The sequence below is a fragment of the Nelusetta ayraudi genome, unplaced genomic scaffold (genome assembly GCF_046127955.1).
Source record: "Nelusetta ayraudi isolate G7.1 ecotype Tasmania unplaced genomic scaffold, CSIRO-AGI_Nayr_v1 ptg000011l, whole genome shotgun sequence".
In the NCBI taxonomy this organism is placed as follows: domain Eukaryota; kingdom Metazoa; phylum Chordata; class Actinopteri; order Tetraodontiformes; family Monacanthidae; genus Nelusetta; species Nelusetta ayraudi.
Genome location: NW_027466061.1, coordinates 1066411 through 1080279, shown reverse-complemented (window position 1 = coordinate 1080279; position 13869 = coordinate 1066411). Strand labels below are relative to the sequence as shown.

At 41.7% G+C, this 13869-nt stretch overlaps 1 protein-coding gene across 1 annotated transcript; it reads left to right on the top strand.

Moving 5' to 3' along the window:
- The first annotated feature begins 4521 nt into the window (after window positions 1–4521).
- On the top strand, window positions 4522–13234 carry wnt11 (wingless-type MMTV integration site family, member 11). Its single transcript, XM_076019894.1, has 6 exons — window positions 4522–4886; window positions 6269–6453; window positions 8216–8460; window positions 9344–9621; window positions 9711–10003; window positions 12267–13234. Exons 2-6 carry the CDS (start codon window positions 6371–6373, stop codon window positions 12439–12441), a joined length of 1074 nt encoding a protein of 357 aa, XP_075876009.1. The 5' UTR covers window positions 4522–4886; window positions 6269–6370; the 3' UTR covers window positions 12442–13234.
- The last annotated feature ends 635 nt before the right edge of the window (window positions 13235–13869 follow it).

The window sequence follows — 13869 nt, the reverse complement described above, 5'->3', positions numbered from 1 at the left end:
AATTTAAAATGGCTGTTTATAATTACTATCCATTGTTTAGTATGAGTCTAAATACAAATGTTAATGAGATTGAGGTAAAGATCAGAGAACTCAAAAGATTTTTTTTTTAAAATATATTGTCGGACTAAACATTTTATTTGTGTGTTGTTGGTAAGGTAAATATCAACGGTTTCACTGCTGTGGTTGGTTAATATGTAATGTAATAATGGAGATTTTGTTTGCTGAAAGGAGGTTTCTGACATTCTGTCAATAATTTGCCATGATTTCTCAGGGGATATTTGCCTTTAAAGAAAGGAATTCCAACAATGCTACTGTACATGTTAAGTATGTACTTGGCTTTCCCACCGCATCACTTATATTAGTCGTGCTCGCTTTGAAACCTGTTGGAACGGTTCAAAGTGTTACAACCAAGCAATGTATTTTCTTATTGTTAGAGATTTATGACAGAGTTTTGATTGTCAAACAAAAGGGCTATTGTGTCTGAGGTTTTTTTTTTTTTTTAGATTAATAAAAATGTGTGTGTGTGCGTATATATATATATATATATATATATATGTGTGTGTGTGTGTGTGTGTGTGTGTGTGTGTGTGTGTACATATATATATATGCGTGTGTGTGTGTGTACATATATATATGTACATATATATATATGTACATATATATATTTACATATGTACATACAGTATGTTAATGTAAAGAATACATAGCCAAAGTCATCTTATGACTAAAACTTATTAAACAAAAAAACAATAACCTCTTCACCTTCTACTAAATGAATATCCCTCCCTTTAGGTTTTGGCATCATTATTTACACTTTCATTGTGGTCGTGGGCATGGTTTCAATGGAAATCTCAAGTCTGGTCTCTGATTTTGAGTGTGAAGAACACATCCTCCTTTTAAAGCCAAACAAGGAATGACCATAATTGACCCGTGCACCTAGTTTCCTGCTGGAAGTCAAGGTTGTGCTCTGATATAAGAGCTGCGGCTCTCTGTAATCATCTCCATACACAGCCAGGATTTAACTAGTCTCTGGAGGAGGTAGACAGAGGGTTTAGATGGATTTCATTTCAAGGTTCCCCTTTCAGGGAAAATTGGCAGCACAGGTCGTTATTCGGTTCCTTCTAGCACTAACCGTGGAATGTTTGGTTTTAATTATGCCAACTTGTTGATCATACTCATTAGATTTTTTTTTTCTTGCAATAATAGAACTGTTTTTTCTAACTGCAAGTGAAATGTATAGGGCTTGAGAAAGGAAAAATGTTTGTCTTTTGCTTATGAACCATAGGTTGTTTTTCTTTACAGGAATTTACAGCCACTTCATATCTTCTTGGATAATAGGTTATAGCAGTTCACTGTTCTGTTTTGATTTATTTTTCCCCAGGTACAAAGTAAATGCATTTTATAATAGCAACCCCCCCCCCCCCCTGGAAGGCTGCGCTGAAGTCATCAACCCATCCTCAGAGCTTTCCTAACCTCTGCGCCCTTACCACATTTTGTTCCTCCGTCAGACACATCCAATCAGACGCAGTCATTTGGCCTCATTTGCTGTCACAAAGGACCCGTTGATGTCAAAGGCTGCCTTGTATGACAAAGACGAAACACACACATGGTTCATACATGTATTCCACACGTTCATTTCTACTTGATTAATGACTAGGACTTTGGTTTTGACTTGTTAGCAAATAATAAAAATTGAAAGTGAAGTGACGGACCAACAATGATGACATCATCATTGAGGTCATCATTAATCTAATTTGATTAAATTACTTATGAATGGCTTCATTATTCATTGAAATGCCATGTTTGCCTACACAGTATGTACATAATAAATCATCGACATGTGAATTTGAATGTTCAGCAATTTGTACACTTACCATCAACTTACGCCAGAACAGTCAATTCTAGAAAGAAACCATGGATCAGATATATGCTGGTGTGAAGCATGTTACTCACAGGGGACAAGAGCACTTTGGTCTTCAACTTTATGCTTTCCTTAATGCTTGCATTTTAGTCACAATTAGCGATACATTCAAGTCTATCTAACTGCTGAGTGATCAATAACTGAATAACTTTCTGTGGTAGGTTGTCATTCTACTGAATACCTCTTTCTTGTGATGAAATATTCCTTCACAGGATCAGTACCATTAATAGAATTGAGTGTGATGTGTTCAGGAACACATTTTTATTAGCGGAGTAACAGTTTTGTGTACTTAAGGGACCTCTCTCTTTTCTCTTAAGGTTAGAAAACAAATGGATACCGGAGATATAAAAGAATTCCCAGACTGAATAGAAATTGACCCCTCTGACTTCTGTAAGACATAGCACACTTTTACACTTTTAAACAAGATTGTTTGACAATGTTATCCTTTTCAGCATAATCGTAATCATAATGCTGATTTTTATTGTGTACTTTTTATTTTGTTCTCATAAAAATAAAGTCCCCATCAAAATCTCAATGTTTGTATGCAAGTGTATAGGTCTATATAGACTGTTGAGATGAGGTTGTTCAAAGAGAACATAAAAAATGCTCAATAGATTTGCATTGCTGTCAACAGTTTCATTTTAACAAGCACTTTGATGGTCTAAAGGTTTATCCTTTATTCAGACCATCTGATTTTTCTGGTAAAGCTGTCATTTTTCTGCCAGCTAAGTACTTCAGGTCGACCTTAATGGGAGGTGTAATTCCTAAAATCTTTCTCTTTATTTAATTTAAAAAGAAGCTGTTTAATAAATGCGTAAAATAAATTCTCTCTCCAATAGTACCACAGCATCAAAAAGCTGATTATCCAGACAATTTAAGAAGAGTATATTTGTTTAACAGTATCTCTGTGAAGCTTATTTTAATTGGGTATATGGAATAACCCATCATGTTTCTGTTGCTACATGATATTGCCTTTTCCAGTGCGTCTCTGTCCTCGTGTCTCCCCCCTCTGTGTTGCTTGGCAAGTGAGCTCTGAACATCAAGAGACAGTGTGTTGATCCTTGTGCACGAATGGAGAGAGAGCCTGAATGCAAAAGGCGTCTCTGCCAGCGGCTCCTCACTACTGGAAGAGCTACAGCTCCTGCACACTCTCACATGTCTGTTCACAGTGAGTCTCATTTGCCGGATCCTACCCCTCACTTGTAATTAAGATGTATATAAATATGGGTTTGACATACTGTATGAGAAAATGTTTGCTGTGGAGCGTTTTTCTGGCCAGCAACATCTGACACAAGAACTGGGAATTCCCAGAGGAGGGGGGGCGGGGGGGGGGGGGGATTGTTGAGGTCTGTGAATGTGCCTGCTCCAGAGACCGTATGACAACATTTGATCTGTGTTCCCCGTGGTGCAAGGCCAGCCGTATTACCAGTTGCAAGGTCACAGTCTGGACAGCAGCTCATGCTTGCCTTTGTCTAAGCACTCAGGGTGGAACACCGTTTCTCAAGGAAGCTTTGCAGTACCTTTCTTTACAGCTTGATTTGCAGTCTATTGTACTGTGTATATATATATACCTGTATATATAAATATACGATTTTAAAAACAATGACAAAAGTAACTTTTGTTGAGATATTTTGTATACATATTTTGTATATGACACAATAAAGACAGAAAATCTGTCAGCCTTGTGTTGAAGTTCTAAATCAAATGTAAAGGTGTCTCGAAGTACTTTACACAAAGACAAACCAACTGATCCCTCCAGAGCCGCGTGAAGGGACAGTGGCCAGGAAAAACTTCTCAGAGGGAAGAAACCTCGAGCAGACCTCTGACTCTGGAGGGTGGCCATCTGCTCTGACCAGTGGAGAATAAGAAATATCGAGACAAGGATACAGTCAGAGTGACAAACATGTGAAAAGCATTAGAAAGGTCATTACAAGTCATCATCATCGCTACAGACAATATTGTAGGAAAAAAGAAAACCTGTATAACCCGAAAATTCAATTCTTACATTTCAGCACAGTAACTTCAAATTATTCAACCAAGAATGAACATTTTTAGCTGAGCTCTCTTTGTAATGGGTTGCCCCAGCTTATTATTCCAACACAGTAAAGCTTAGCAATGTGATATCCTATATAGCAGGAGGGAAGAAAAAAAAAAAAGAATAACGTTGCGTGAAGATATTGGCCTCTACTGCGTTTAACGATGAGGTCTTAGATCTCCAGAGTTTTGTGGTATTTGGGTGTATATGCTGAGGCACCGGTGAAGCAAAAAAACAAAACAAAAAAAAAACCTTCTATACATATATATATAAAAGCTCTCTATGTCGACCATTAATCATCACAGACACACCTTAACTCATTTCACCGTCCAGTGGGAATATTGGGGCTGCTATTTCTCCCCCCTTCCTTTTCTTTCCCTTTTTCCCCGAACCGACACAGCTGCGGCGCACATCATGCGCGCGGATCAGCGCGGATCAGCCCCTGGACCCGCTAAAGCGCGCTTTCTTATGCTAATAGCGAAGTGACATCAGCAGCGAGATCAAAGAAGGGCAGCGGTACTTTACGGCCGGCTCTGCCCCCACCCAGGCTCACTCCCTTCTCCGGGACCCCTCTCTCTCTCTCTCTCTCTCTCTCTCTCTCTCTCTCTCTCTCTCTCTCTCTGTGTGTGTGTGTGTGTGTGTGTGTGTGTGTGTGTGTGTGTGTGTGTGTGTGTGTGTGTGTGTTCCTCTCTATCTCCCTCCCTCCCTCTCTCTCTGTCCGGCCAAACTCTCACACACAAGCGCACCATGCGTACCTGTCCGGGGCAAAGCCGCCGCCGCTCCACGCTGGATTCTACTCACGCGTCCGGTTGACACGTCTTTTTTCTCTCTTCGAAAGGATTTCCTGCGATTTTGATTTATTTTATTTTTTGGGGGGATGTTTGATTTCCTCAGTTCTCTATTCTGAGTCGCTGAAACGCCACGGCAAAGGTAGGAGAATCTTGTTTTTGTTGGTTTTTGGGAGGCGCTTGGAACGCTTAAAACCAAATTGAAAGAAACGCGATGGGTTAATGTGTAATGAAGACACACAGAATCACATCGAGACCAGACCGGGTTTTATTCTCAAACACCATCAGCTCTCTCTTACATTCAGGGTCAAACAAAACCAGACTCCATCCCAAAGTGAATCTCCAAATCATTCTATTTATGATTCTATTTTATTTTATTTCGTTCTATTTAATTTTGCTATAAACGTATTGAAGGTGTTCCTCCGTGAACAGCCTTCGACTCTCGGGGAACATGATTATGTTGCTCTGATGTTCTGATGATGGGCACCCATCGGAATGTGTGAGGATGCGCGTGGGGGCCAACAGCCTCTGTTTCTTCGGGGAAAACAGGAGTTTCTTTCTTTCTTTCTTTCTTTCTTTCTTTCTTTCTTTCTTTCTTTCTTTCACCCTGCGTCGGTCAAATGTGCGTGTAAACAGTGAATCCACTCCGAGCCGAGACTTCTCCAAACACAAGTGACGCCAGATCACATCTGTTTGAAGAACACCCCAAAATACACCTTTTGCCGTCACACAACAAAATCTTCCATGTTTGCCCCCCCCCCCCCCTATTTGAACCACCTCGTTACCTGGCGGCTGACTTCCAATTTGCGTATGACTCACATCGATTATCGGCGATTTCACGCAGCTTCGAGTGGATATCGGTAAATCAGCGAGGGCGCAGGATCGGCCGCGTTAATGAGGTCTATCGCCGGCAGCCCGGCTGAAAGGCTCTTGAAAGGAACCTTTATCGGCATTTCAGCGCTATCTGATCATTCTTTTACACCCGCATTCTCATCCCAAAGTACTTTTCCCGGGAGTCGTTGAGATGAAGAGCAGAGATTCCTTCCTCCCAGCGGTTCTTGCAGTTGTATTGTGCATCCCATTAATGTTGATTTTTAAATACAGGAGATTGGCTATAAAGTTTTTCTCCTCCCCTGAAGACAATTAGTTACATGGCTTGAGATATTGACATTAATTCACTGAGCATGTGCATATATAGAGATCTAAGTCATTACATTACACACAGGTTTTTTTCTTTCCAAAAATTTTAGTAGATTGTAATAACAATGGTGCTAAAACTGCTGATGGTTCGGATCATTCAATGCATCTATAGGCACACTCTCTCCTGTACAAGAGAGCGAAAATTTACTCTTTATTCTTTATCTGACTTTTTTTTTTTTCTCCCGGGGCTTTAAAATGTGTGTCTGAAAATATGTATATTTTTTCAACCTGTCTTTACAAATGGACAATTTCAGGAGTCTTACAAACTCTCAAACCTGTATTCAGTACTCTTGCACAGCGCCATCATTGTGTCATCTCTTCCAGGATTTGAAGAAAAGGCGGCTGTGGTATGAGAGCCGACTGTTGAGTCTACCAAACACTTCCTTTGTACTCACGCCCTGTGTAAACTGGAATCTCTGTCTAACCATGAGAAGCAGATCTCCTGTCCTGCCTCTCGGTGTGCTCAGCGCCCTGCTGCTGTCGCAGGTCTGCTCTGGCATCAAATGGCTGTAAGTATTGTCACGAGTGCCATCGTCTCCTTGCTCTGCGGGCCTTGTAACCTTCCTCACCCCGCTTTCCTTTCAAACAATGTCAAACAGACGAAGTCATGAGGCCGCACGATATTGTGTAGCTCTCGCAGTGTGTTTGTTGGATGTGTGCTTTATGGATTTGAAGGCCTGTGGCAGCTTTGAAATGGGCCTCAACATTCCTGGAGTAGCCTCTGATGAGGGAAGAGGCTTTGTGTTGGCTACGTGCATGTCTGATGACGGGGGACCAAATATTAGCTGGCAGTTCTTCCTACGATAGGAAGGCCACTTTTTAATGTAGGTTAAATGTGGAATCTTGAAAAAGACATGAAGGCTGTTAGGTTTAATGATCTCAAACATGCAGGACTTCTGTTAAGGAATCTAAAGAAATAGAAAATAAAAAATAGCTGAGATATAGTCACAACCAGTGATGTCACGGCTCACTTTGTAGTTGATTGAGACTTCAGAATGAAGTAATGAGGGGAGACGGTGTCAGAAATGTTGACACCGATGTTTAATGCGTTTTGAACACTGTTTTGGAAAGTTCATAAAATGAAATTTTATTTGAGAAGTTTTAATCTGTTTTGCCATTGCATAAATTCTTTGAACTTCAACGCTCATGTTCTGTGCATATTTACATCTATGCATTAATAGAAATAAACAAACCCACTTTGAGTGATAATTCCCACACATTTACCCAACACTTTGACGTGTCTACCTTCAATTATTGGCCCTCAAGCCTTTGCCCTGTTCCTTTCACCACGCCTTTCTGACTAGTCAACGACATGAACGTTTTTTCATCGCAGTGGAAAGGTTAAAAAGCTCATTGGAGGAAGACTTGAAATGCTCATAGCGGGGAGACATCAGCAGATGTGACCATAAGAGCCATGATGGCATGTGCTAAATCTAAGTGAGAAGTCTCACAGTCTTGATAAACCACAGCAGTGCAATGTAAAACAGATGCAGCTGTAAACACCTGTGAGTGCCGGGTTACCAAGAACCCAGCGGAGTCACCGCTTATCATTGGGCACCGAATAGCAGCACCATGGCCCCTAATGCAAAACAGGCCATGGCGCTGCCTGGCTCGCATATACACTCGGCCGAGTGTGAGACACAGAATGCCGAGATCAGAACAAGCCCGTCCTGCCTGTGGATTCTCTATTAAATTATTCCTTAGTACGACTTTTGGATCACATATGTGCAACCTTTAGTCGTCAGCGAATAGATGATTCCTCTCCATCCAAGGCCACAGAGGACAACGCATCCTGTCCTAAAAACTGGAAATGTCAAGGTCTCATCTTTCTTTCCTTCCAGTTTTCAGAGTTTTCCTCATCTTTTATTTTTTTTTTTTGGCATATTCTGACATCTCTCAAACAAAGAGAAATCCATTTGCCAAAAAACTGTCACTGGTATTTTATTTAAATCTACACCAGACTGTCCTGCTGGACTTGTATATGAGGTGACTGGTCTTTTTCTGCTTAAAGGCCAAAATATTTCCATGGCTTGAGAATTTATCTGTTTAGAGTTTTACCAAAGCGTTGAGGTCTTTTAGATGTTTGAAATATGTATATTTGCATACCTTGTTATCACCACACGTATTCCAGTTCTTAGAGTAAAAAACAGGATCAAGCAATCAAAAATTGCTAGCACTCTGGAATAAAGGGGATATGTTTAGTTGAACCATTGGTCATGATGGCACCCCTTTTTTTGGGATGAACCTTGTCCTTGTCCTTGTCCCCTGCAGAGCACTATCACACACTCCTTCATCTCTACCAATCAACCAGACCCAACACTGCAAGCTCCTGCCTGGGATGGTGTCGTCCCAAGCTCAGCTGTGCCGCAGCAACCTGGAGCTGATGCAAACTGTCATTCAAGCTGCCCGCGAGGTCAAAAAAACATGCCAGAAGACCTTTTCTGACATGCGCTGGAACTGCTCCTCCATTGACATCCCTGTGGATACTGGAAAGTATCGTCCAGACCTAGAGAGAGGTATGCCACTTCATTTATTTTTTGTTTGTACTTCATTTCAGAGACATCCATGGACTTACTGAATATCCTTCTTAGAGCACTATATTATTACTTACACATCACTAGTGATGGCCTATCAACTGTGAATATGGTTTGTTTGCACGTAAACACAGGTATGAATTATATGCAAGGCAATTATGACAGTAGAGGGTCAGCGAGAGTGTGCATATCTTTGCTAAAGAACCACCAACCATTATTCTTTTCAAGATAACACGTTGACTCGTCTTTCCTGTAGGTAATGTGATGAATTTACTTTGTGGACAAACTTTGCCAATTGTCCTCACAGTTACCTTGTAGTTAACCATAGACAGTTACAGGGTTGTGGCTTTGGGAGATTGGCTGCAGAAAAAAAACATGGTTGCCGTTTGGAAGATGAAAAGTCTCCACTAAATAGGAAATAGCTCATCTGTATCTTGGTTTCCCTTAAGAATGACTTTGATCTCAGCAGCCCAGACAAATCCCTGGCTCCTCTGCCTTCAACATGTGTACACTGTGTCAACATATCATCACTAATTACAACACCAACACTGATGGCACTGCCTTTTTTTTCCCCCGTGTAAAATTCTTTCCTACAATTCAAGGGTGGAATTAAAGGACTTGTTACTTCAACATTCAGTTTCAAAAGCATGGATTTATTCACTTAAGTCAACTCTCTTTCCCCATCGTGAACCAGAGCATGAGATAATGTGATGTGGAAAAGTTAAGATTATTAAGAATGATTAAATTAAGTATTAAAAAAATATGTTTAACTCTAGTTAAAACGTGAAATACAATTACAAGAGACGGTTTCCAGAGTTGTTTTTTCCCCACATAATATCATCGGTTGTCTTCTTGTTTTTTACAGGGACAAGAGAAGCTGCCTTTGTGTACGCTTTGTCTGCAGCAACCATTAGTCACACTATAGCACGGGCATGCACCTCTGGAGACCTGCGCCTGTGCACATGTGGTCCTATTCCTGCTGAAATCCTAGAGCCTGGCTATCGCTGGGGGGGTTGTGCTGACAACCTGCACTATGGTTTGATCATGGGCTCCAAGTTTGCCGACGCTCCCATGAAGATGAAGCGGGCAGGGTCCCATGCCAATAAACTGATGCATCTACACAACAGTGAAGTTGGAAGACAAGTCAGTAACATTGCTGAAAACAGATTTTGTTTCGACATGAATAGAAAAAAAATGTAAAAACCACCTATTTCTTTGGTCCTTTTTTCCAGGCATTAAGAGAAGCACTGGTGATGAAATGTAAATGCCATGGTGTGTCAGGGTCCTGCTCTATTAGGACATGCTGGAAAGGCCTACAAGACCTGAGGGAGATAGCCATTGACCTGAAAACCAAGTACCTGTCTGCCACCAAGGTGGTCCATCGTCCCATGGGGACCCGTAAGCAACTGGTACCCAAGGACATTGACATCCGGCCCGTGCGGGAGAACGAGTTGGTCTACTTGCAGAGCTCCCCAGACTTCTGTGCCAAGAACGAAAAACAAGGCTCTGTTGGCACCCAGGACAGGTGAGACTGTCATGTTATTTTGTGGTTGATTGCATGTATATTGAGCACATGGCGAGATTTCGAAATGTGTGAAGTTCATTAGCCAAAATGACATTGGGAATCACTGGATCAAAAATAGACCCACAGGGCTGTCACGTAGGAGCCTGCCAATCCTGGATGTCTGCACATCCAGGATGTTGACTCTTGTGAAGTAGTTGTCTGACCTGCCTGGCGGATTCGACTAATTGGCTGGCTGGCTGATAACAATAAGTAGCCCTTCAAGAGCCGTCTATGGCCCCTCTGAGCATGTGTCACAGAAATGGCCAATGTGACTGGAGTTCCTGCGTTGCTATCTGAAGAAATGACTCCCGTGTCTATTCTTGGGACTTGGGAGTGCATTCCACCAGATATCAATTAAAGAGGGCTGCACAAATGGAAATACTTCTCGTACCCCCAAAGATAAGGTCTTTAGTCCGTGATGCAGCAGTGGAGTTGTACATGGACAGTGTGTGAGATGGGCAGAGAGGAGCTGGAAGTCAGAGAGAGTCTGCATCTCAAGCTTTTACATTTTTAATTTGTATGGGATTTAAAAGGATGATTGAGGGTTTTTTTGTAATGAAAGTATTTACTGTAGTCAGTTCCATACTCAGCATATATAAGACTGACCAAGTAAACAAATTCCTGCATTCCAGAAAATAAAACAATACGTAAACAAACACTCTCGGCTGACAAAAGAAAGTTGCCAATAGTGTGTGGCTACATGCAATGTACGACTCTCGAACACCCAAAGCAGATACAACCTATTCTTTCCAACTGTGTTTGGCAGCTTGTGTTGAACTGGGTTAGGTTTAGGGTTGGATTTCACATGTGGCCTTTATTTTAACAGAAAACCATTGTTTCTATAACATGTTGTGTAGCTACGTCCGCAGTCGGTACGTGCATCGCTTTTAGGGTTTTGGCGTTAATCCTGATTCCGACTTTTGAAACAAAGCATTCCTTCGTTGGCACTTCTTGGGCTTTTTGTTTAACTCACCCTCAGTCAGTTAAACACTGCATTGGTGGTAGACGTCGCGTGTCATGCTTAGGACACCATTTGACTGTCACATTATTTGTTATTTATCAGTTGACATGCTTCACGTCAAGGGCACTCACTACCTAAATTGTCTGATAGCTCTGTGCGTATGTCGACACACCATGCAACATAAGTACTTTTGCCAAATCGCGAGGCGCCTGCTTTGCCGGTGTTGCTTCGTAAACTGATGCATGAGTGTCTGTGAGCGTATATGGGTAGGTACAGATTATTTCCATATGTGCTCAGAGTGTTTGGGCACGAAATCGAGGAATTCCCAAACCTCCCTAGATCATATCACATCACATTGTCACAATATTGTGCTTCACTTTGATTTCTTGCCCATTTGTGGTCACTTAACCAAAAGTTTTACAGTTTAAACACTGACCTTATGCCTGTCTGCACTGTCAGCTCCCAAGCATGTCATAGCGGGAATGCAGTAAACAGCCTTCCTAGAGTCCCGTTTTATGGAACAACATAAGAATCTGAGACAGGGAGCGTTTTGGGGGTGTTTTTTTACAAATAAAATGTGATCACTATAGAGAAAAAGTGTAAAGATATCCTCAAGACGACCACGCTTTGGTTTTAAATTACATTACTTAGCTGATGGGAACACATAGTGCGGTCATGCTGCTCCACTCACGGAACAGCAGTAATATAATGAGATCTTGTGCCTGACAAATCAAACTGTGAGGGAGTGTCTGTCTCCGTCCCAGCTCCCACCGATGTAATAAACCTGTCTCACACTCTCAATGAGCCTTGTCCCTCCTCCTCCCTCCCTCCCACAGAAGCCATTAGCTCAGTGTCTCCCTCACTATAGTGGTCATTAACACGCTGCCGTCATAAAACAATGCAATTATGTGGGGAAGGCATGCCGAAGAAAGTGAGGGGGGGGTGGCTGTGGGGTTAGGGAGGGGGTACAGCCCTGTGTGCTCGAGTTGATTTATGGTTGGGCTGTTCTCGACTCATTCAACATGCCAAGTGCTTTTGAGACTAGAAGCCGAGCACCCAGTGCAAAAGACAACATACAATAGGAAAGGTATTTGGAAGCGGGACACCAGAAGGACTTAAAACACAGCAGCCATCTTGAGTTCATTTTTTGTGAGAATGTAGTAGAGTCAATGTTAGATTCAGGGAATGTTTTGAGCAAGGTCGCACCTGTGGAACAAAAAGAACTAAACCTTATTCAATGTCTCCTCTTCATGCTGACTCCAGGCAGTGCAACAAGACCTCGGCCGGCAGTGACAGCTGTGATCTGATGTGCTGCGGCCGTGGCTACAACCCATATACGGAGAAGCTCATGGAGCGCTGCCACTGCAAGTACCACTGGTGCTGCTACGTAACTTGCAAGAAGTGTGAGAGGATCGTCGAGAGATACGTCTGCAAATGAGTCTTTGTCACTCCCGCTGCCCCCCCCTCACCACCTTCAGTTCTTTTTTGAGCTGGCCTGGCTACACATTAACCAAAGCACTACAATACCAAAAAGGCTTATCTTTGTCTTAAGTTTTAGCATATGAATCTCGAGGAGAAAACGGTCTATTCCTATGTCGGTATCATTTTGTATCCAGTCTCCACACTGCCAGTCGTTCCTTTGAACTTTTTGCCCCACAAACTTCAATATGGAGAGTGTGGTGATAGACCGCCGTCCTCCCGGGTATTTCCTTCTGCTTGTTAATAATTCAAAATCCCTCTGTCGGGGGATATTGAAAGTCTATTCTATTTTAGCCTTAGATGCGATAACAAATATTGGATTTTATGGTGGAGGAGAGGGACTGCTTTCCTCTCACTTGGAAAAGACTTGCGTCGGCTTCATTCTGTGGAAATCAAAGGAAGCCGATGAATCGATTTAGTACTTATTTTTTGTAGGCAAACTTTATTTTCTCTGTGGAGATGGACAACAGAGATAAAGAAAAGACAAAGGGAATTCAAAGGACTTTTTTAAATTATGGAGCATTATATGCTTGTCGCTCTGGATAAGTGTCTCATGTGGACTTTCACTTCATCACTGCGGATCCAGAGCGCAATGTCTGTGTACAATGATGCATTATCTCTTATATGTCTGACTTCAAACCTATTCTATTCTCATGGGTTGCTCATGGGTTTGTAAACCACTTCTGTGTGGATGTACATACTGTTATTTTGTATACTAAATAAAAAAAATAAGTATTTATGTACACACATTCCATGAAGGGTGATTTGTGAGTTGCAAATGTGCATATTTATCGGGTATTTGGGATGTCTAATTTTATATCTCTAGACCATTTATTTCAAACCAAGTTCCACTCATAATTTACTCCAAATCTAAGTGATGTAATAAAGACTGTTTGGAGACAGTTTAGAGCTGAGTGTGACTCTAAATCAGTTCAGTTCATTCAGTAATTAGTTATAGGTTTCTAGCTATAGCCTGTTGAAATCACTTGTGAACCTCGCTGTGAAATCTTTCGCCTCAGGCGTTTCACTTCTTCTCAGGCCAAAAAGTTGCTACACTGTCACAGCTCTAGCATTTAAACAACCGTTTTTCTTACAACCACACATCTGATTTACCAACTTCAAGTAAAGTCAAGGAAATGTGATTTATTATAAACATGTAGCCTGACTGTTGGGCTGTTCGTAGGAAAATCTGCACTTATTCTCCATGTGTTACTCTGCGGCCAGCCTTGTGTTGGTGAAAGTGTTTCTCATGATTTCACATGGACAGAAATAACTGGAAATGGAGGGGGCGCAAGATACTGCACACGCTGCGCACCCACGGAGGGTGTAGCACAGCATGTGGATGCAAAGACAAACTGCTAAAAGGACTTTGTGGGAAAAGAAAAAC

Coding starts and splice junctions, on each gene's coding strand:
- wnt11 (XM_076019894.1), top strand. CDS start 6,371: ATGAGAAGCAGATCTCCTGTCCTGCCTCTCGGTGTGCTCAGCGCCCTG. Junction 6,454..8,215: donor TGCTCTGGCATCAAATGGCT/GTAAGTATTGTC, acceptor TGTCCCCTGCAG/AGCACTATCACACACTCCTT. Junction 8,461..9,343: donor TCGTCCAGACCTAGAGAGAG/GTATGCCACTTC, acceptor TGTTTTTTACAG/GGACAAGAGAAGCTGCCTTT.